The sequence below is a fragment of the Lynx canadensis genome, chromosome C1, assembly GCF_007474595.2.
Source record: "Lynx canadensis isolate LIC74 chromosome C1, mLynCan4.pri.v2, whole genome shotgun sequence".
NCBI classification, from domain to species: Eukaryota; Metazoa; Chordata; class Mammalia; order Carnivora; family Felidae; genus Lynx; species Lynx canadensis.
The window spans coordinates 131126861-131151060 of NC_044310.1; the positions used below are offsets into that span (position 1 = coordinate 131126861).

Sequence of the window (24200 nt, forward strand, 5' to 3'; positions counted from 1 at the left end):
GTTCTAGTTTATTTTTTCTCAAAAGGAATACCACGATAATCAACATGTCCATCATATACCAGCAAAAAATATTGCTCTGTTTTGGATGTTCCCTGAAATATAGTTATCAAGAGTCAGAAGAAATGGTTACACAAGTGAGTTGATTTCTTGCCCTAGAAGAGAAGTATATTTCTGATATTGTTAAAAATGAAACAATATTGCCTGCATATTTTTGGCAGTTTATTTTCTAATGTGAAAAAGTAATGATTCCCAATCTCATCTCATGATGAAAAAAACTCACATCATAATATAATGTTAAATAATACAAAATATAAAATGCACTAGAAGTACCAGGTATTATTCATTACTATTCTTGTATAGCTAAAGCAAATGTATTAAAACAAAAACATAGTATCATACAATTAAATCATACGCAGCTGTGAGAATAAATGAGTAGGGAAATGTTTTATTTTTATACAGGGAGAATATTGGGAAAAATTATTTAATGTATTAGTTACCACCTATAGTCAGATATTGTGATAGATAAAAAACAAAAACGAAAACAATAAAAGCAGGAAGGAGGAAAGGTATGAGCCTTCAAATAGTCAATGTTATTTACTTACAATCAAGCCACTGTTTGCTTGCCTTTTTTCTCTGCCATGGATCCTTTTGTAGAAGATCCCGCCTGGATTAAACTGAGTACTCCAAATAATCATATCTCTTTGATAATATACATCCATCCCTGTTATCCTTGAATTATGTTCAATATGAGAAATTTGTTGATGATCGCCACTGTAGTTGAATGGATATATAAAACCCAGGATATCAGTGTCATTAGCAATGTAGAGAACTTGATCTTCAGAGCCTGGAGATTATTATAATGAAATACAAAAATAAAGTAAATTTCAACTAAAGTAAAATCAGTAATTGTACTTTTAAATTATCTTGAATTATTATTCTTAACACATTTTCTTGCTTAATAAAAATCAACCAACTTTATATCATGTTTTAGTCTTCATGACTTATTTCTAATACACACTAACCTAGACACTTCTAAGAGTTATTGATGTCAGTTTTCTCAGGCAAAGCTTAGTCTGTGGCTAGAAATTAGGTGTTTGTAGTATATGTCCTATTCATAAAGAGAGATTTCTATTTTATTAATTGCAATGCATTATGTTCTAATGCTTTGATTCTCAATATTCAGATGTTACATTGTGTACTCATTAAGCCTCAAACATTCCTGAGATTTTAGTTTATGCATCTGAGTTGCTTTGGGTTAAGAAATTAAAATTAAGAGGTAGAGAGTCTTCTTCTAATACTTATGTATTTCTAATATTTTTTAATTTTTTATTATGATATCAGCATTTACTACATTAATGTGTCTAGAGTGTTGCTCGTGGGTCCTTATAGCTTGAAGTTTTGACAGCTACAATACGATACTAATGTCATTTGTATACTGAGACAAGTAAAACCCTAATGTGAATTCTGAATATATTAACTAAAATATTAATGAAACCATAAAGATTGAATTGCATATATACTATCTGCAAATTAAACAAACAATTAAGTATAGTTCAGCTCCACAGGTTCTCATTTGGTTATGTTAGCTATGTTATGGCAGGCATGGAAAGTAAGGATTCATATTTACATTTTACAGATGAGGAAATGAGGCTCAGAGAGTTTAATAACTTCCCTGATGCTACAGATTGCAAAGGAGGGGCAATACTAGGATCAAATTCAAGTACATCTACCTCTACAGCCCATCCACTATATCATGTTGTTTTCCACTGATAATAACTGTCCTATGAAGGTTGTCCAATTATGGACATGTAGTATTGGTTGTACTACAACCAATAATATGTTATAATGTTATTTAGTAAAAACATAAGCATTAAAATCAATATCTAAAAAAGCTCCAAATACCTGACTTCACATTTTAAAATTATAGTCTTAGGTAAAGGAGGTCTGAATTAAAGCATGATTTTATTTTAAAACCTTTTAAACTCTTACTCAAAATTCCATTCTCCTTATAATGCTAACTTTAACCTGTTATTTCATTGGTATAAAAATATTTCTCAAATACACTGAGAGCAGATGAAGAAAGATACTTTATATTCTATCACATCAGCTTTTAAACTTTTCCCTCCTTTTGAATAGATTTTTCAAACACGAAGTGATCTTAACAGTAACCATGTATTTGACAGTTATGTCTAAAACCTATCCCAGATTAGATTAAATAAGAATGATAACTAATCACCTGGGCAAATAGGTCAGTATTAAAGAGATTTATTTATATTTTCAGGCATTAAGGCTAAAATATAACATGAAATGTTGTTTTCCCCATAAGATCTTAAAGCAGTTATAACAGCATTTGAAATAATTGTTAAAACCTTACCTTTTGCTATGCAGGTGTTGTTCCTTTCCTGAAAATTCTGGTCACACACACATTTATATGACCCTTCCACATTTATACATTGGTGGGAACATGTGCCAAACACCAAACATTCATTAAGGTCTAGAAGAGAAGAGCTCTAAATAGCATCATCATACTCCCAAAGAGACTCCCATTCTTTCCACATTTCAAAAAAGACAAATTTATTTTTCTTCCTTCAACTTTTTTATTGCTATTTCTTTTATTGTCTTTTAAAAAATCTCAAGTCCGTGACTTGCTGTGTCATATTTTCTGGCCATAACAATTATTTTTTCATAATAGTTTCACTATAATAACTCATCAAGTGTTTGTTGATTGCTTTTTAAACCAAAACATTGAAATACCTCTTCAAACTTCCTTAGTATTTTCATTCACTCAAACAAACAAACAAACACTTCTTTAGGTTTCCTTTTAATCGGGTAACTGATTACCTATGTCCATACCTTTGTACATATCATATAATGTCCCATAATCCTCTTGCCCACCTTCACACAGAGAATTTATACTCATCTCTCAAGATCCACCTGAAGTAAAACCTTCATTGTTCTCCACCACGGGATGGTAGTGACTATCCATCCCATGGTTTCTCCACCGTATCTCTCTTACAGCCCTGTATATACTACATTTCATATATGTGGTCATATATTTATGTCCCCTACTTGACTGTCAGTACCTTGAGGGTTTAAATTATTATTCATTTATTTTATTCCCTTCATTTTACACAATTCTTGGCAAAAAGCGAAGATATAGCTACACTTTGTAACACACTTCTGGCTTCAAAAATACGATGTGATGATGTTACCAGAAGGGCTATGTAAAATAAACAACAACAAAACTATGAATGTCTATAAGTAAATAAATATACATACGCCATAAGTAATAAATAAATAAATCACAGGCAATATTCTGTGGCTTAACACATGCCTCTAATTTTAATGGCTTAAGCAGGGCCAGCAATGACATCAGGTTATTCTGGTGAATTACTGCTTTCTCAGCATAATTCCTCTGCTTCTTATATCATGTATAGTTGCCCTAATTATGTAATAAATCTGTGAGATAAATCCTTCTTTTGAATTAGAAAATTCAAGATTAAGCTCAGCAATAATAATCTTTCATTTAACTCTCAACTGTGTTCCAAAGCCTCAGTGGTAGAGATCAGGACTTTCCCACAAACACTTGCAAATGACAGTGTAAGGCTTTCTGATGCTGTTGTCTCTACTGTGATACTTTGCCCAAGATGAACTTAAGTACTTTCACAACAATTCATTTCTGTGTTGGATTGAAACGTAGGGTAAAGAGATGAAAACTGTATTGTTAGTGAATATTGTACCAGGGATAAGGCAAAGTATATCTTATCAGCATTTAGCCATCAAAAAAGCATTACAATAAATGTACTTGATTTGTTTGACACCTGTAACTTTGAACAGGATGTTATTTGATTTTTTGGTTTCCCTTTGATGTGGATTCAAAATCCCTCCCATGGTCTCATATTGGCCAGAATCACCATTTTCTCCTTGTCTCTCATCTCTATACTAATGTCAGGGTGTCGTCTGGTTGGCTCAGTTGGTAAAGCACGTGACTCTTGATCTCAGGGTTGTGATTCCACGTTGCACAGAGAGATTACTTAAAAATACACATATATTTTTAGTATATATGTATATACTAATGTCTGTACTGTGAACTTGTGAAGGGAGAGGAAGAATCTCACACATGTCGTGTACCTAGAACAGTGCCTGGCATATAGTAACTATTAATCCATTTCTACTTCTCTGCTGTTATTTTCTTTAATTTGTCTTCCCTTTCTGTATTCTAATTAAAGTGTTTTGACTCTAACATCAAATAGTGATTTCTTATTCTCTTTTTGAGCTATATAGGAAGAACACAAACACATTTGAATTCTTTGAATTATGAATCAAAGTAATGTCTTTCCCTTCCTCCGTACCAAATCAAATTGCTTTTCCTTACCATCAAAACTTCATTTAGTAAAGATACAAATTTTATTGGAGTTCAGAAGTTGCTAATTTGCACAACAAAAATACTGGATTTGTAGCAACTTAAAATGAAGAGTATAGTTGAAGCTTATAGCTTGCAAATAATATAATTAAAAATAAAGAAACTTTGAGAATGGGAGTTTTAAATTTAGTAAGTATATACAGAAATAGAGCCCATTATTCACAAATAAATGTTAGAAAATTAATGTTATTTGAAATGAAAATCTTTTTTTTTTAATTTTTTTTTCAACGTTTATTTTTTTGGGGACAGAGAGAGACAGAGCATGAACGGAGGAGGGGCAGAGAGAGAGGGAGACACAGAATCGGAAACAGGCTCCAGGCTCTGAGCCACCAGCCCAGAGCCTGACGCGGGGCTCGAACTCACGGACCACGAGATCGTGACCTGGCTGAAGTCGGACGCTTAACCGACTGCGCCACCCAGGCGCCCCTGAAATGAAAATCTTGAAGAGGGTGTGTGTGTGTGTGTGTGTGTGTGTGTGCACATTTATATACAATTGATACAAAGTGTCTGGGGGAAAATAAATTATATAGTCTTGAGAAATAATTTGCTTTTTTTTTATTAAAATAGACAAAACTTGGGGCGCCTGGGTGGCGCAGTCGGTTAAGCGTCCGACTTCAGCCAGGTCACGATCTCGTGGTCCGTGAGTTCGAGCCCCGCGTCAGGCTCTGGGCTGATGGCTCAGAGCCTGGAGCCCGTTTCCGATTCTGTGTCTCCCTCTCTCTCTGCCCCTCCTCCGTTCATGCTCTGTCTCTCTCTGTCCCCAAAAAAATAAACGTTGAAAAAAAATTTTTTTTAAATAGACAAAACCTAGGCTGTCAGTTTTCAGTGTTAACATGTTAATGGAGAAATAAAATGTCATGAATAATCCATACAAGTATATAATTCAAAATGTACATAAATATGACATGGTCATACTTCTTCCCCTTTTGGGTGAATATAATTAATTCATTTCAATAATCTCATTTTGATTAACACAACACAAAATCACTTTTCTTTATCCCAGAATATCAGAGATAGTAGAGAAGAAAGCTGGTAGGTGAAAGCACTTTATCACTTGAATTTAGCCTAGAGAAGCCAGACTTAACACAACTTAGGTTTGGCTCTAATCACAATGATACCAATTTAGCGGCGAAACTGGTAGTACGTATATATAGGTCTGTATTTCATGGTTCTATAGTTAAAGGTCTGACGTATGTTATATTTACCTATAATTTACTATGAGATCCTGGCTATCCTATATGCTCAAGTTTTAAATGATCTCAAGTAAGTTGACAGAGATTTACTTAGATCCTGTCTTTAAATTTTAGAAGGCACTCTTGATAATATAAAGCACTGTTTAAGACATGGTGTTAGGACAAAAGCCCACAGTTCTCTAAAGTGAATTACCTATTGCAGCACTGTAAATGCCACAACTCAAGAGAAATGGGTCATTACAAACATGTTCTTTCATGAAGTGTCTCTAATTCTTCAATAGTTCCTGAACCAGCAATTTTGTTATTTGCATTTCAAAACAGAGTTGTAACAGTACAATTGAAATTCCTTCAGGTCTGAATCTGCTATAGAAAAGGCTTTGTAGCCCCAGAAATGGTTAGCTTAGCCATGCAAACAAAACAGGCTCTTGACCCCAAGGACTTCCACTCTTGTAGGTAAAATGGTATCCCGTAGACACACACCATTCTGATGAAAATCAGTCCCATGTCATCTCACAATTTAGCAGCCTCATGAGTCTTTTATTACCTAAAGATTTAAGAGCAAGCTGTTGAGGAAATGTACTATACCTTCACACTGTCTGTTTTTCATGTTTCTCTGAAATCCAGGCTTACAGCGACAAAAAACAGATGTTTTTATTTGATTACAATATGCATCATCTCCACACGGATTCACATTATCTTCACAGGTATATTCAGCAGGAGCTAGGATTTAAAAATACCATCAAAACTAATATAATTCTAATTCCTGAAGTGGGAGTTTACTTTTTTTTCTTAATTTGAAATTATGTTTATTATTCCATAGATAACTCTTCTTGAATTTATAAGATTATGATCTTCTCTTTATATAAGCCCTTATTTCTTATACAGGTATAGAAGCAGATAAAAAACTGAACTCATTTATATTAAATATAGTTTAGGCCAAACTGTCAATAGCTGGTATTTACAGCTGTAATTGAAGTACACTACTATGTAAAAGGAAGTCAAGAGTCAATATTTCTAATGACAAGTTATCACTGCAATGTTATGATATATGAGTACTACATCCTTCTCTAGGAATCAAATGGTTTCCTAGAAGCTACCTAAAGATGTGGGCATTGATTGCTAACCTAAATTTAGTACTCAGGAATTCGGTCAAGGGTACTACCATGTTACTGAAGCAAGTATGCTAAATCATCAGTTCTTAAAATTTTTTTTCGTTTGGAAATATATTCGAGGAGGAACACGCTCCAGTGGTTGTGGACTGTTAAAAAAGTCAGGGCAGACTATGTGTTATTTGTAATTCCAGCATAGTAGTTGCAATTTCATAGCTTTATCTCCAATTCCAGAAAACTTTTTTTTTTTTTTTTTTTTTTTTTTTTTTTTTTTTTTTAAGTAGGCTCTACAGCCAGAATGGAGTCCAACCTGGGGCTTGAACTCATGACCCTGAGATGAAGACCTGAGCTGAGATGAAGAGTCAGATGCTTAACTGACTAGGCCACCCAGGCACCCTTCCAGAAAACATTTTAGAATGCAAATAAATGAGAGGAAAATTATCATGAAAATAATGTTGAATTAGCTCTATTTTACTTACATATATCAAATAATTTTGAAATATGAGAACTTTAATTATGAGAATTGTAACCATTATTCATCCCACTGATTCTTGAATATTTTATAATTAATTAAGGTACACCAGTAGACTTAGACCTCAGTTGAGATATATGTGACCATATCCTGGTGGGTATTGTTTCATCACTGAGTGAGGAATAATTCAGATGCATAATGTGAAGAAATGAGACCCCATAATAGGAAGTATTTTATGACTTTTATGAGAAATCTGAATTTAGAGTCATAAGTTTGGTTATTTTTCTTAATGTGGAAAATCAGATATCAAATATCACAAAAATAACCAAGGTCTAATAAGTCAAATATCATCACACTCTAAGACATAAAATGATAATGTCTTCTTTTTTTTTTTAATTTTTTTTCAACGTTTATTTATTTTTTTTGGGACAGAGAGAGACAGAGCATGAACGGGGGAGGGGCAGAGAGAGAGGGAGACACAGAATCGGAAACAGGCTCCAGGCTCTGAGCCATCAGCCCAGAGCCCGACGCGGGGCTCGAATTCCCGGACCGCAAGATCGTGACCTGGCTGAAGTTGGACGCTTAACCGACTGCGCCACCCAGGCGCCCCAATAATGTCTTAAGAATAACTTGGCAATGGATTAAAATTTTAAAACATGGAATAAATTATTAAGACCTTGACCATCTTTCACTCAAATATTGTAAGAGGCAAAAAAATATTAAATTTATACTTTATAAAATAAAATATTAAGGAATATAGATTTATTTGCTGACATCAAAGTCTGTAATTGGATACTGAGATCTCAGGTTCAGTACTAACAAGGATACTCATTCTAAAATCAACTTCTTCCATCTCATGCTTTCTGATATTAATTTAACTGGCATTCTAAGGCTGCTTTGGCAAAGGCTTACAAAAATAAAGGCATCAAGTAAGCCTTTGAAAACAGTATTTTGTTACACCAGTAAAGAAAATTTTAGTCATGTTGAAGTAGAAATTGAACTTGAATGTTGCTACACTTTAACAGAAAATAAACTCACTTATTCTGCAGCCTTGTTCATCTGAACCATCTCCACAGTCATCAAGTTGATCACACTGGAGGTCCATGGGGATACATTTTTTATTATTGCAAGCAAACTCATCTTTTTTACATGGTCTTGCTTTGTATGTAAGCTTACCTATAAAGTCATTAAAAATGATTAGCGCTTCAAAGAATAAAAACACATGTTTTAAATCATTTTTTAAGTTTATTCATTTATTATTTCTGAGAGAGAAAGAGAGAAAGAGAGAGAGAGCACAAGTAGATGAGGGGCAGAGAGAGAGAGGGAGACACAGAATCCAAAGCAGGCTCTAGGCTCCTCACTGTCAGCACAGAGCTGGACGTAGGGCTCTGAAACTGTGAGATCGTGACCTGAGCCAAAGTCAGGTGCTTAACCAAATGAGCCACCCAGATGCCCCGAAAACAAATTTATTGAGTAAATTAACAGGTTCTTACTAAACACTATGAAAAATATGGCTCCATGATCATTTATTTGAAGCTCGTAGGCCAAAAAAAAATATTCTGAAATTCTGGACTTTCAGAAAAATAACAGTTCATTCACCCTGTAATAAGTAATGCTGTATTTCCACAAGAAAATGTCTGAATTTCACCCTAAATGGGACTTTCTTTTTAAAGTAATACAAACTTCCTCAGACCAGTTCCAGTCAGGGTTTGTCACAAAATCATTTTGCTACATACATTAGTAAAGCCTTTGGTTTTAAGAGTTTTGTTAATTTCACAACTGTGAAGAAAGGATTGTGTATACAGACATACAATCTTTGTTAGCACTCTCCCCTCCAGGAGCTGTTTAACAGAGAACCTTTTGAAACCACCATGTTTTTTCTCTCTTGCAGTATTTTCTGGAATAAAGTGTGTATAACCAATAGAGATTTACAGACTAGCAGAGACTTTGCATAAAGCCACATAGCTCTACTATTCAAATGAATGTTAGCAGATTATTTTCATACCTTGTCAGAAAAGCAAGTGTCTGAAAAAAACATACCCTCAGACATGCCACATGGAAAATACTTCTTTTTAATTTTTTGGGCCCCCAAACCATTATATTATCTTGTAGCTGTCACTGAATCAATTATTTCACATTAAATGGATTTACCACCACAGTGATCTTCATCGGAATTGTCCCCACAGTCATCAATCCCATTGCACATTTGCTCAGGCTGCAGGCATATTCTGTTATTTCTGCATCTGTAAGGTCTTGTGGGTGGGCAAAGAAACTTGGCTGAAAAAAAAAAAAAAGAAAAAGACAAAGCAGTTCCTTTGGGTCAGGACTTACAATTCTTTTGTTTGTTTGTTTCGGTCTTTTTTTGTTGTTTCCTTCTTTTGAAATCCATAGTCTAGTTTTTATGAATATCTTTTGTTGTGGAAATTGCCTACATGCAGGTACTAGAAAATGTGTGATAATAGAAGCTATGATCCTAGTTATTTATATTAACTACAGAAAAGACTACACAGCTGCAATGAAATAAAGTAAGAAAAAGAGCCAAACTTCATGGTCTCATTTCCAGATGCCTTATCTTAGCTGACTTCACTTGGTGTACCAAATTAATTTATGCCTGCGGTTTATACAACATGGCAGGACACTTAGCTATTTGAAAGAGCAATTTCACACAGAAGAGAGCTTGAGCAAGCATATGTTACAGGCCCAAATTTGAAAATAGGTCATCCAGTGAAAAAAATGTCCCAACAATACTATAACTGTGTTTCTTGCTCTGTGTTTCTGTACAGAAATGTGTGAATATGTATTTGAGTCACATAGATGATATTTGTTATTTATTTTTAATATGTCTGTATATACGTATCTCTGTGTGTGTGTGTGTGTGTGTGTGTGTGTGTGCGTGTGTAAAAGAGACAACAGTGAAAGCTGGAGAATTTTATCCTGTCCTATCCATCATTATGGAACTGAAGACCTCCACCCTTGGAGTAGGAAACATCTCTAATGACTCTTTATCTTTAGGTGTGGAATACTCCAGGGCTCTTTCATTGGTTTTCTGATCTTCTCACTCTTGAATTCTCTGCTGATCTTCTCATTCTCATGGATTTACTTGACACAATACCCTTCAAACTTTCAATTCACTATCTAATTCTAGTATCTCATAATTGATTATAGGATATCCCCTCAAGAATTTCAAATTCGGTAAGTCAAAACCCCATTCTTTATCACCTTCCCATTACTTCCTTCTCCCTGAGCATAAACTATGTGCTATTTCCATAGTTCAGTTAGTAGTACATCATAGCCACAGTCTGGGATTATTCTAAAGCATTCCACTTATTGGCCTTCAACTCTTATTAGTCAACAGTCCTGCTGATACAGTCCCCAAACTTGCCTTCTTCTTTCTTTCCATGCGTACCAGTTACAATACCTTGGCTCTTCATTATCTCTTACAGAGAAAACTGAAGTAGAATCCTAAATGTCTTCATTTCACTGCCCAATGTAAGATCTTCCAAAAGATATCAGAAGAATCCACCTGACACATTAATCTGATCATCTCTTCCACAGTTATCCAGCACTTACAGAATAATATTTAAGATACTTTACATGGCATAATAGACAGATCATTACTTTGTCCCTGTCACTCCTACAGACTCATCCCTTGTATCTCTTAAAATTCCAGCAATATTACTTTATTAGCTCCTTAAATATGCCATACTCCTTCTTTCTTGACCTCCTTGGTTTAATTGAAATCTGGTTCCCACTCCAAGCATAGTTCTTCCCCTTTAGGTCTTTTAGGAATGTCTCTTAAATTACTCAAACCTCATATTATCTCATGTTTAAATACACCCTTAAGTTCCTAATTTAGCTTTCAGAAATTTGTTACATCATCACACTCTATTTAAAAAAATAAAAACAAAAACTATTATGCATTTGATTATACATCTTTCTTATTGCCATTTTCTCATCAACCTTTATTGTAAACATCACCGCCTCCCCAATTTACCAAAGACTGTAGCACCACCCTTCATAGTCATTGCTGTCCATCCAAACTCATTTCCACATCCTAGATGACATCAATATCCACATGAACAAACCGACCAATAGCTGTACCTCTTAGAGCCTTGAGTTTCTCATACCCAATGACCTCTTACTCTAATTCACCTAAGCCACCCACTGCCCTAGAAGGTTGTGAAGATTGGAAGATTTCAAGAAATTTCTCTTCTTAATTCAGTCAATGACATTTCCTGTTGCCAGCAGGTAAGAACACTAACTGATCCACATAAGTGCACCTGGATATACTGTTTCCTCCAATTGCTTCATTTACAAAGCCACTAATTTGAATGCTGCACGTTCTGCCCACCACCTCTTACTTTCCCAACTTTCTAGTTCAACCAGTCTCATTAATATCCTTTTTCTGTCTATGGTAAAACTTTAGCTCATTGATTTATCTACCTTTTCCTATTCTCCAATGTTTTTGTCTTTACTTCCCTCTCTATTGACAGTTGATCCCATGCTCTTTGACAAATATTTACTGGTAACTTATTATACTTTTAACACTGTTCTAAGAACTTACTTAGAAACTCACTTTAGTACAAATAATATGGATTATCTGGCCTTTTTCTCTTTTTCACACCATGGTATTCCTTAATATTCATTGTTCCCATTCTATTCTGACTCTTTTTTATCCCATAGAATTCCATAGTATCCATTCTGACTCTCAAATTTATAACTCTAGACCAGCTTTTTAAACTTCAGAACCGAATATCTAAGGCCTACTTGAAATCTATACTTGAATGTCTCCTCAAATGTCTCTCAAACCAGGCTTTTAATCTTTACTTACAATACTGTTCCTCTTCCTATGTTCCCCATGTATTCAACGGTGCAAACAAAAACACCTTATACATTATACTTAGTAACTTCCTCTCCCTTGCCCCATATATCTACTCTATTATTTAATCCAATTTATTTTGTTTTTCAAACCACCTTCAGATCTGTGGTATATTTGCCATCAAGTGCTATCATTATCTTAATCCAAGCTAACAGCATGGCCTGCCTAGAGTATAGCAATTATCTTACTTAAACTTGCACCTTTCTATCCAGTATTTGTAAAATATAAATAGGACTATAGAACTGTTCTGCTTAAAACGTTTTAGTATTCTTAATTGTTTTTAGGTTAAACCTAAAAATCCTTATAGAGATTTACAAGGTTCTAGACTCTTCTGTCTCTTCAGTTTCATCTGAAACCAATATCTACCTGTTCTGCACGCTCCAAGTACATGGATCTTTCAGTTCCTCCAGGAAGCTATGGATTGCTTTGCTTCAGGGTCTGTCTACATCTTGTTTCCTTTGTCTACAACATTGTGTCATCCACCTTCCCTCCACCCCATCCCTTTCACCTACTTGGCAATGATTTATCTCTCAGACTGTAACTCAAATGTTATTTTCCATAAACCAAGATTGAATAAAATCCCTCTGGGTCTATTCTTTTATAACTTACTCTACTTTTTTGTCAATGCATGTATCATCATTTGTAGCCATATATTTTTTTTTAGATCATTTGAATCCCTATTCTACTAGCTTCTCAGTTCTGTGAAGTCAGGGTCCATGTCTGTTTCTCTCATCATTATATTACTAAAAATAATAATAGTCTCTAACTTAACAAATATTTATTAAGTGAATGAATGACACTTTTCTTCACGCTGTTCATAATGTCTACAGTGTATTTTAGTTTGGATCCTTCAAAACTGTAGCTTTCTGAATTCCTCTTTATGTAGACTTCATCTTATTCCTCTCTATCTTACTTATACCTTTTACTTAATTCCACCATTTCTTGAAATACAATGTATGAAAATTACGATTTGTACAGTCAGATTAAGATCTTGTCAGAGAGAACCATGTGCTGTTCATTTTTTTTTTTTTTTAATAATCCCAATTACTTAGCACAGTCGCTGGTACATAACAGATTGACTCAATGTTTATACTGATGACCGAGGGGAATGTAAAAACATGCACAGAATCAAGCTGGATGTAGTTTAAGTTTTCCAGCAGCTGTCACTGAGACTCACTTCCTGGCCCTGAAAGTAGTCCTGGGGCTCTGACTCTGGAGCCTCACATGGTTAATTAGTTAGCGACCATTTGCTATTCTACTCACTAGTTGTGTGCGGAAGTGGAATAGACAATAGAAAAATAATTACATAAATATATACACATATATAATTTTATATATATACATAACTTATAAAAATAATAGGTTCTGGCTCGAAACTGGTAGATAAGTTTGTATTTTCCATATATTATAATTCAGACACAATATAATCTCTAGTGATTCTCTAGAATCCATTTTGCAAGATTATGTAACACAAAAATTGAAACTTAGTTATGTCTCTCATCAGTTGTGCCTGCAGAGAACACTCTCCAAAAACTGTCATTTTTATGTTTTAAATCCCTTTAAAAATAAAGCTGTCTTCTTGTTTTGAAATTTTTATTCAATTGTAATGTCAGTATTCAATGTCATCATCTATTCAAAAATATTGGTTTAACCTGGTGCACCAAACAGAACAAAGAATTTGAGTATGTATACTCACTCAGTCTATGTTTTCTTTAATTCACCTGATGTGCTATTTAATTGTATCCAAAGTAGTAGTATTTTTCTTTAAATTAGTGGTAAAATACATTTTTGCTGAGATTAGATACAAATAATAATAATAAGGGCTAAAAATTTCTGCTACATATAAGAAAATTGGACGTTGATAGTTGTTGGTTGCGTAAGTACGCTCTTGACAATTATCAGTTAAGAGTAACTTGAATTTGAAGAAACAATAACTTTTTTAGGATTTTCAGATTACAATATTAAATAACTCCTAATTTCAGTTCCCTGCCTACATCTAAATATATATAAAAATCTATTAATATATTTATATTTATAACATAGAATATATATGTATAAATAATATATATTTTAATATATTTAAATATTAAAATATAATGATATATTTACATGTTAAATATATTAATATATTCACATATTATCTTCATATAGATCTTCCTTCTCTGAACAACCTTGGTCTCAGTAGTGGGTAACTTGTGGAACTACATGATTTTATTATTCACATTTTTCCCATGTGGTTATCTGTCCAAAAAGAAACATGATTTAGCCTAAAGGACCACTTTGGTACAAAGCCGAAGTCTTTGTATGAAACTTCTACAGTTCAGACCATTACTATCTTTGAGTAGTGTTGACATGTGCAAGTTCAGATTTAAGAGGGTTCTCTGTAAATTCATCAGCTGTTGGACAGGGTAATCTCTCATTACCTGAACAAAAGCTGTATCTGTGGTTTTACTTTATCTACCTAACCACAGGATGGCAGACTTTGTGGTTCGCCTCACCACTTCATTGATTCATGCCAGTGCATTCGATTCAGAGATGAGAGTAAAATCTAGACCCATGTGAAATGCCATACCACACATATCAGGGGCTTCATCTGAGTTGTCTCCACAGTCGTCTTCTCCATCACACACCCAGAAATGTAGTTTGCAAAGGGAATTATTGCAGAGAAACTCATCTGCTCTACATATATTTCCTCCTTTATTTTGAAACAAAACAGAAAAAAAGACACAGAAATGTAGCATAATTAATGCCAGTCAGCAGGACACATATTCCTGTAATTCTTAGCATAGTATCTAGTTTCTCATTTCCTTACACTTTTTTCCTGTATAGTACTAGGGACAAGCAGTATCCAAGATTTTTTTTTTAGTTACTCATGTTTAGTTGACTTTTCAAAACAATCTGATATTACCAAGGCATATCATAGTTCCTTTAGAAAATACTGATAAGATGGTAGAAGGAAGTTTTCTTAAGTATAAATTGTCTTATATTTCACATAATTTTTATGTTACTGTAGAGAAACTTAGGTTTTAAATAGTATTAGTTTTCATTATAAAAATTGTGTTGTTTTGGAAAGAAAAGACACTTTTAAAAATTTTAGATAATTCAGCTGTATCTGGAAACTGACAAACTGAATTGCTAAAAGAGAGAATAACCAATAAAAAGTTTTGAAGTCACAGAAAACTAATTAAGTTTATAACAGAAGTTGGTGATGTGGTGAAATATTATAGTCATCCTGGTAAAAACTGTGCAATAGTGTAGTGACTTTTTTGTGTATTTTGTAAATGTTTGCATTTTTTCTCTTTTCACAATTCAACAGAAAGCATGAAGAATGCAAGGATATACTCACTCAAAATTAAGTATATTTATCACATACAAAGGAACCAAAATAGTAACAATTTTGGAGGGAATAATAAGGCTGGGTCTGTGAAGGTCAAACAGCTCATCTTGTTGAGTTTTGACTCGCATACACATCTTTAATAATTAACTTACAGTAGCAAAGATTTAACTTAACAAATGACAGAACAAGATTTGGATTTTAGTGTAATAACAGTAGCAACAGTGTGGAGAACTTGGAAATGAAGGTAGTGAGAGTAAAGCCAAGGCTGGAGGAAAAAGACCAGTTTGAAGAGGTGTTGCGGAAGTACAGAACTCGATTTCGAACTAGCTTCTGTTGAACTGTTGAAAGTGCTTCGGGAAGTAGAATCCTCAGGATCTGATGGCTAAATAGATGAGGGTGGTGAGGAGAGTGAGTAGTCAAACACAGCACTCAATTTTTGGCTTATCTGGGGCATTTGGTGACTGTCGGTGTTGTGCAAAAAAAACATAAATAAAGGAATACAGCAGGAAGAGCAAGCTTACTAGAAATAATGACACAATTCATGTGAAGTACTAGTAGGACAAGCATATAGTGATATTTAGTAGGATAGTGGATAAATGTGTTGAAATATAGGATAGGTTCTAAGCTGTAAATATACAACTAGGGATGATCAGAATGTAGTTGTTATTTGGAATTTAGAACAAAACAGAGATCAGCATTTAAAGATTGGATAAAGGGGTGTCTGCAAAAGAGGCTGAGGCTAGTTAGCCAGAGTGGTTGGAGAAATACCTAAAAAGTGTCTCAACAAGAAGGTAGTAGTTAGCACATGTATACAATGCTAAGAGAGGAGGTCCAATGAAGTGGTGGTGAATTTAATGAAATGTTTGTGGTTGGTTAATATTAGACGAAGAAGTAGTAGGTACCATAACCATCCATCCCTTTCTAGGAGTTTGCCCTTGAAGGGAAGGAGGAGAGGAGAAGGCTAGGTGATTAACAGCCTAGTAGCTTCTGTGGAGTAAAACTGATATCTGATATACTTAAGTGCTTCTGAAAATAATTCAGTAGACAGAGTAAGCTTGAGGATACAGAAGAGAGAAAAGGTAATTAATATAACAAAGTCCTTGAGAATCCAGGAAGTGTGAAGGATTTGAGATCTAAAGTATCTACCTTATACTAAAGGTGTAATAGGTCTTCCATTTCAAGAGGAAGGAAGAGGGAAAGGCTAGGCTAGGCACAGCTATAGGTAGATTTGTTAATTTGGTGAACAGATATTGAAAAAAGCTCAAAATTTTTATTATTTCTGTGAAGTAAAGGTGAGGAGGAAATTCAACTTGTTAAAAACTTCGTATGTTTGGTGTGCCTGAGTGGCTCAGTTGGTTAAAAGTCTGACTCTTGATTTCAGCTCAGGTCATGCTCTCATGATTTCTGAGATCGAGCCCTGCATCAGGCTCTGTGCCATCAGATTCTCTCTGCCTCTCTCTGCCCCTTTCCTGCCCCTGTGTGTGCATACATTTTTTAAATATTTTTATTAAAAAAAATAAATAAAAACTTGATATGGTTAATGGTATACAGATGATTAGAGAAATATAGGATGATTGCTTAGAATCTTAAGTAATAGTTGAAGCTGAGATCAAGACTTTGTAGTGATGTCAATCTGAACAGTTCTAAGAGTTTCCTGCAAAAATGTTTAAGAACTGGCACAACCTACATTGGCATCTCTGAGGACTAACAAACTGTATAATAGGGAAAAACATAAGTCCATGGTAAGTCCACGATGGTGAGTATCACCATGTGAGACTGACAACATAGTATCTGACACTGGGGTGCCCCTTTCTTTCAACTTCTGCAATACTCAAATCTAAAATGCCCTAATTCTAACAGTAATTTCAAGTATCAAAACCCATGCAAGAAAATATATTTAACAACTATCTGAAAACAATAAAAAGATAACATGTACGGTGTTTAATACTGAAGAAACTTAAAATATGAATACCGATACAAAGTAAGTGCTTAATTCAATATCAAAATTCATAGAATGTGAAAGTTATATTCGTTCAGAATAAAGATTCTCAAGACTAAATATCATTGCATGTTCCATTTTACAATGGGTTATATTCAAACAAAATTTGTGAACTCTTGACATCCTCTGATTCTTTTAAAAATTCTATTTGTAGCACATCAGTCTTGTTAAAAAGAAAAAAAATGATTTCCCAAAGGTATCATATTAGATAATATTATAATTTGCCCCATAAAAGTGTTGGGCATATTACTATTTTTATGAAGAAGAAGAGAAATATAAATGAAATCACAGTTGTAATAGTAAGGCAAAGGTTTTGTAATAACTTACTAAAGCCTTGCTATTATACCGTGAAGAATTTGCATTAAAAAATGCATCATGGGGCTACCATGATACCCTGAGTCTAACATAAAATGCTTATTTTGAAATGGCATGAGGCACATATAAGCAAAAAAAGAGATTTAAAGAGATAATTTAAAGAGATTAGCTGTATCAAAATTCCAGTTTCCTAGTCTTTAGTCATGTTCTTATTCAGCACAACAGGAGGTTATTAGAAGATATAAATAAATAAATAAGTAAATAAATAAATAAATAAGCTTTTGGCAGGTTCATAGAAATCTGATCAGGCACGTCATCACAGAAAATAAACATCTAGAGTTCCCATTTTAATTTGGGTGGAGGGAAGGTTTAACATATGAAAATATTTTATAATTTTCATAAATAGTTAACACATTTTTGAGCTGATGATAACTAAAAAGAATAATTCTCAATCTTGCCCACTAAAATTGCTAAGGAAAGCAAAGTTTGGGAGCTCAAGCCAAAAAAAAACCCAAAAAACAAAACAAAACAAAACAAAAAACAAAACCCACCAAGTTTCCGTGTTTTATCTTTAAAAATATGAACGTTGCTTTTAATTCCACAGTATTTGGGGGTTCGTCTTTTTAAAGTAAACCAGTAAAATGGATTCACTTGGAAAATGTTTCATGTTTGTCCTGCATCTTGCCTTCCAGCCCCCAACACTTAGTTCATGTGTCAGGTTTTGGGATGAATGGAAGGCTGATTTAATAGCAGAGAGATTTATTTTGGCATTTCATTTCCTCAGTGCCTTGAAGTACATCTATCCAATACCTAAACCACTTCCTGGAAGTAAAATAATAGAAATCTGAACTTGATCATGCTTTAAGATACATCCATACAGGATCAAATATTTTAACCATCAAGATAATTCACTGGAATTTATCTAGCAGCAAAGAAACATAAGAAAAGTTAGAAATATTAGTGTGGAGGGAAGGAGAGCTTTGACACATTTCTAAATGATTGAATTAAAGGTCCTCAACTCTTTTTTAATCAGTAGGTTTAAACTTTTAGTAGGGTCATTTTAAATCTAAAAGGCAAGTCAGATTTCAAATTCTATACTGCTTTTTTTTTTTAACTGTAAGGTTTGTTTTTTAACCTTGAATTCTTTGTTCAAACAAACATTTCTAGTGAAATTTTAATATTAAAAAAAAAGATAAATCCTGACAGGATTGCCCTCACACACACACACACACACATGCACATTCACTTATTTTCCAGATATTCTTACAGGTCTTGGAGACATTTCACTGTGATTGGATTTGTTAGTATAATAAATGAGCACAGAAACTTTCCTACAGGTAAGACAAGGAATTAGATCTCTTGATTCTCATTTCAGTAATTCTCTGTGTCTAATACATAGTGCAAATTCTACCACCATCTCCTTTTGAAAAAAAAAAAAAACATTTGAAGACTCCTTAAAAGCTTTGGAAAACTTCTCATTATGCTTAAAATTGGAACTAAATTCTATAGCATGAATCTTCATTAACTTATAGTTCCCAAACACTTAAACTTTCTCTCACCTATGAGACTTTGTGCATAATGATCCCACTACCTGGAATCTATTTCCTCAATCTGTTTGCATATCTAATTTTTTACATTAAGAAACTCACATTCCAACAGGGGAAACAGTCAACTAATACAGAAGTAATTATATTAGAAAGAAGAATATAATAACAAGTATGTAATCAAAGGGCTTCTAGGGAAACTCCAGAAGAGACTGAGATTTGGTTGAAGACAGTAACAACTGAATGGACTTAAAAGGAGAGATATAATTCTTATTGGCAAAGTTATTGAGATGGCAGAAATAGTAGAGGAATCCGGCAAGATGTTGAAAAGCATGGAAGATGTTGCTAGATTTATTCTTTGATTTGGCTAGGATATATGATACATAAAGAGAAATAATAGAGTATAAGAGTAGGAAGATAAAACAGGATCATTCTCTTGTAACACTGACTGCCATATTTGTAAGTAACCAGAAAGGAGCTTCAAGTAAATATTTACATAGTCAGAGTTACACTTCAATAAGATGAACCTGGCAGCAGTGAGCAGAATGTATTGGAGTTGACTTACATGGTAGTATATATGCCCAGGCAGGGCAGGAAGCAATGAGAGAAATAGCCAGACTGGTGATAGAGACTGAAATTAAGGGAATGGAGCTTAATAGCTAGAAAATGGAAAATGATGAGTAACTTAATTGTCCCGAAGTCTTAGAATATGACTGTATTTAAGACCTTTTGGTGCCAGAATGTCTACAATGTTTGATGTCTCTAAATTGGAATGTGAATGTGAGAACTTAACCAAAAGTAGAAACAGCTATTAAGGAAGTTTAACCTTTTATGGCTCTATATAATGCACTGCAGATTCCAAATGAGAACTAGGATTTCTTCTCCTGAATATTACAACACTTTATCAGATTTGAGATGGAGATCTTAGCAAATCATAAAGGTTTGATCTAATATTAAAGGAAATGGAGGGCATTTTTTCTTCGAATGACTAGATATTTATAGAAGTAAAATTTTATTATTTTCTTTTTTAAAAAAGCTTTTATTCAAATTCCAGTTAGTTAACATACAGTGTTACATTAGTTTCATGTGTACAATGTAATGATTTAACACTTCCATACAATACCCAGGGTTCCTTACAACAAGTGCCCTCCTTAATCCCCATCACCTACTTGACCCCCCTGCCCCCCCCACCCACTCCCCTCTGGTAATTATCAGTTTGTTCTCTATAGTTAAGAGTATGTTTCTTGGTTTGATTGTCTCTCTTTTTCTCCCCCTTTTGTTCATTTGTTCTATTTCTTGAATTCTAAATATGAATAAAGTCATATGGTATTTGTCTTTCCCTGACTGACTTATTTTGCTTAGCATTATACTATCTAGCTCATTCATGTTGTTGCAAAAGTACATTTAAACTATATAAACCCTGAGCACATGTTCAAATGCCTTGCAGCCTACATCAGTATCTAGTATCATTTCTGTTGATGATACTCCAAATATTCCATAATGTAAAGTACATCAAGAGACTTTAATTTTTTTTAACGTTAATGTATTTATTTTGAGAGAAAGAGAGAGCATGCAAGAGCGTGAGCAGGGGAGGAGAAAAGAGTGAGAGGGAGAATCCCAAGCAAGCAGGCTGTTTTGCACTGTCAGTGCAGAGCCTGATGCGGGGCTCCATCTCGTGAACTGTGAGATCATGACCTGAGCCCAATCAGGAGTCGGATGCTTAACCCACAGAGCCATCCAGGTGCACTCCTTGAGAGACTTTTGTAAGCAGGTTAAAAAAAATTTTGCATTTAAACAATGTATTTAACATTATTAAAATAATAAGAATTATGGAATTTGTGATCATTTTAAGGTTTGCCCCACAATTTTTTTTTTTTTGCTTTCCCTTCATTGACTCTAAAGTAGGAATAATTGCTGCTTTTATGTGGTGAATTACAATTAAAAAGTTGTTATCTGTCAGGAAATATTTTAACATAGCTAAAAATAATGTACTGCAAAATTAAAAGTTGTCTTCCAAACTGACAAAAAATGTAGGTCATTTTCTTAACCATATGGCAAAAGGGAAATTTGGGGCACGACCTGCAGCTGTGTATCAGTATGTGTATGTGTAATATGGTATGCCATATGTTATTATTCTTTCATAGTAAGACAGGCAACATGGAAGAGAAATGCACACCAAAAATACTTCTGTAGTAATGGCTACAAGCGGTTATGTTCCCTGTATCCTTCTGCCCCTATCCCTGACCCAGCATCTAGTCCAAAGCCATGCTTGTGATAGGATGCAATAAAAACCTGCACTTTGGTTACCTTTGTCATATGAAAACTAACACTGCACTCTATCTGGAAATTATCCAGAACAGGATATTATGTAATGAAATAAGAATGGGTAAAGAGAATCATTTAATGATCCTATTTTTTGCCTCTAGCACACTATTGACTTGACACAGTATTTTAACCGCCACTCTCTTATTTACACACACACACACACACACACACACACACACAAACACACACACACACACCCCTTACCTCTGTCACAGTTCTGTTCATCACTGCCATCCACACAGTCATGAATGCCATCACAAAGCCATCTAATTGGAATACAGTGGGCTTTATTTCTGCATCGAAACTGATCTTCCTTACACTCAGTCACACAGTCCATCTGTTCAAATACAAATAGGCACTGCAGTTTTCATTAATGATAATGATATAGTCACAGGAAAAACAAACATGCAGCTGACAATACCGGAGATTTATTACACTGTGGGCTTTCTTTTATTTTGACTTAATGAATATAACCCCTACAAATGACAATAAGATTTAGTATATGAACAGCACGCAGATTCGGGTATTTGCTGCAATTACTATATTCAATGTACTTGTCCTAAGATTTTAGACGGCTAAGAATCAAGATTCTCTCTTTACTCTATTTTTATTACATTTGCTTTCCCGAACCTAATTCATGTAATTCAGAGATTTTAATCAAATGATAGATTTTACCTCATCTGAACCATCAGCACAATCATATTCTCCATTACATTTCAAAGATGCTGAAATACATCCTCGGCTGGCACATATATATTCACTTGATGAGCACGTAGGAGAATCTGAATATAATTATAAAGTTAAGATTTAAATTCACTAAAATGAATGATTGCTTTGATAGATAAAAACATATATAAGCATATAAAAATTCATAGACAGTAATGAAAATAGTTTATATTTAAACTGTACTTAATATCTGATATTAAACATTTATTTAAAATGTGTTTCATAATATTATTGCATTTCATAAAATATATCTCAATGATGTAATAGGCTGTTCAGTAAGTTTTTAACTCACTAAAGACAGAAAGGAAGAAAAAAAAACCCTCTATATCCTCCTTCTCTTTAATTTTGAACAGTTAAATGAATTTTTCATAATTTTAAATTAAATTATTTAAAAACAAAGGCTTCAAGTTGTTTTTAAAACTGTAGTGAGACTTAGTGACCCTTGGGAATGTTAATTTCTATATGCATTATATAAAGCTAAAAGTAGAAATCTTGGCATGGTCTCATAGACCCCATGATATCTAGCTGGCTGTGTTGACATAAATGTCATATTTGCATAAGTTCTGAGAAGTATTTTTGTTTTGGGGTCTTAAACATGAATATATACATAATTAACTGAGTCTATAGAATCTGAAGTATTCTTTTATGACATAGAAAATAAAAATAGCATGTGGATATTTAAACTACTATCAGTACCTAATCTAATTAATTGACATAGTAATTATGATTGCTGCCTTAGTCTCTGGGTTTGAGTTAGCTAGGCTTGCCTTCAAATCTCTGGTAGCCAAATGTACTTATATAATGGCTTTGCTTACTCCAAGGATGCTCAGAAGCTTTTTCTTAGAGCTTTAATTCCTTTTAATTGGCAGTGTTTGCCTAGAGATCTGTATTCATATGGAGTCTGAAGATAGGTCTATATTCAGTAAGAAAAAAGATCAATTAGCAATATCGACCACGGGCAGCAACATGTGTGTCCTGTATCTGCTACTGTCACCTAGGCTCTCAAAGTAATGCTTTTGTGGTTGTACATAGATCATAGCATGATTTTCTCCCAGTAATTGTTTTTTTGGTAAGATGATGCTATTAAAATACCTAAGTATAAAAAAATTAAGTTTTAATGGCCATATTTCTAAGGCTATATTTAGGGGATAAAAATGCACAATAAATTGGGTGTTTTTTCCCCGTACTCTGGTCTTGCTTCCTAATTTTATTTTTATTTTGGACCAAAATGCAAATAGAAATAATATACTTATGCTTTTTCTCAGCTGGTTTCATGTTGAAACTACTGCATTCTTTTCCATAACCTTAATGTCCATAACTGAAAACCTGACTTTTATTGCACTTACAGTTTCAACATATATCACTTTTCCATCTTGGAGGAACAATTCCAAATGGGGTGGAAAGACGGAGAAACCAGAAAATCAAATTTGGGAGTAATGCTTGGATCCCAAACATAGTAATTATCCTACGCTAAAACACATTCAAAACATATAAAGGGTACACTATTTAATTCACCTATAAGCATATCTAAAATCTTATCTCTAAAACATAGTCAGTATGTGTGTGCATTTGCCATTGTTTTCTCCTAATTACTGCTTAAAATGGTTTTATACCAAGTTAAAATATCAGCTACATTAACCACCACCTCAATCATTTTACCTGGCTCACAGTTTTTCTCATCTTCTCCATATTTACAGTCTTCATGGCCATCACATTTCCACTTTGCTGATATACACTGGCCATTGGAACACTGGAACTGATCTTTGGAACAACTTGTTTCACAATTTCTCTGTCAAAAACCACACAACACAGTTAACATTAAATTTTTACACTGCCACAAATAAGAAGCTCAGATGGTCATTTAAGCCCACGGCTATA

General features: G+C 33.9%; 1 protein-coding gene across 1 annotated transcript in view; it reads right to left on the reverse strand.

Annotated features, from left to right (window-relative positions):
• Nucleotides 1-24200, reverse strand: part of LRP1B (LDL receptor related protein 1B) — a 282197-nt gene that overhangs the window by 128171 nt on the left and 129826 nt on the right. Inside the window, 9 exon segments of the mRNA XM_032594106.1 lie at nucleotides 603-844; nucleotides 2375-2494; nucleotides 6202-6336; nucleotides 8236-8373; nucleotides 9349-9474; nucleotides 14649-14771; nucleotides 21801-21933; nucleotides 22272-22378; nucleotides 23982-24111. Of these exon segments, the coding sequence (XP_032449997.1) occupies nucleotides 603-844; nucleotides 2375-2494; nucleotides 6202-6336; nucleotides 8236-8373; nucleotides 9349-9474; nucleotides 14649-14771; nucleotides 21801-21933; nucleotides 22272-22378; nucleotides 23982-24111 (1254 nt within the window).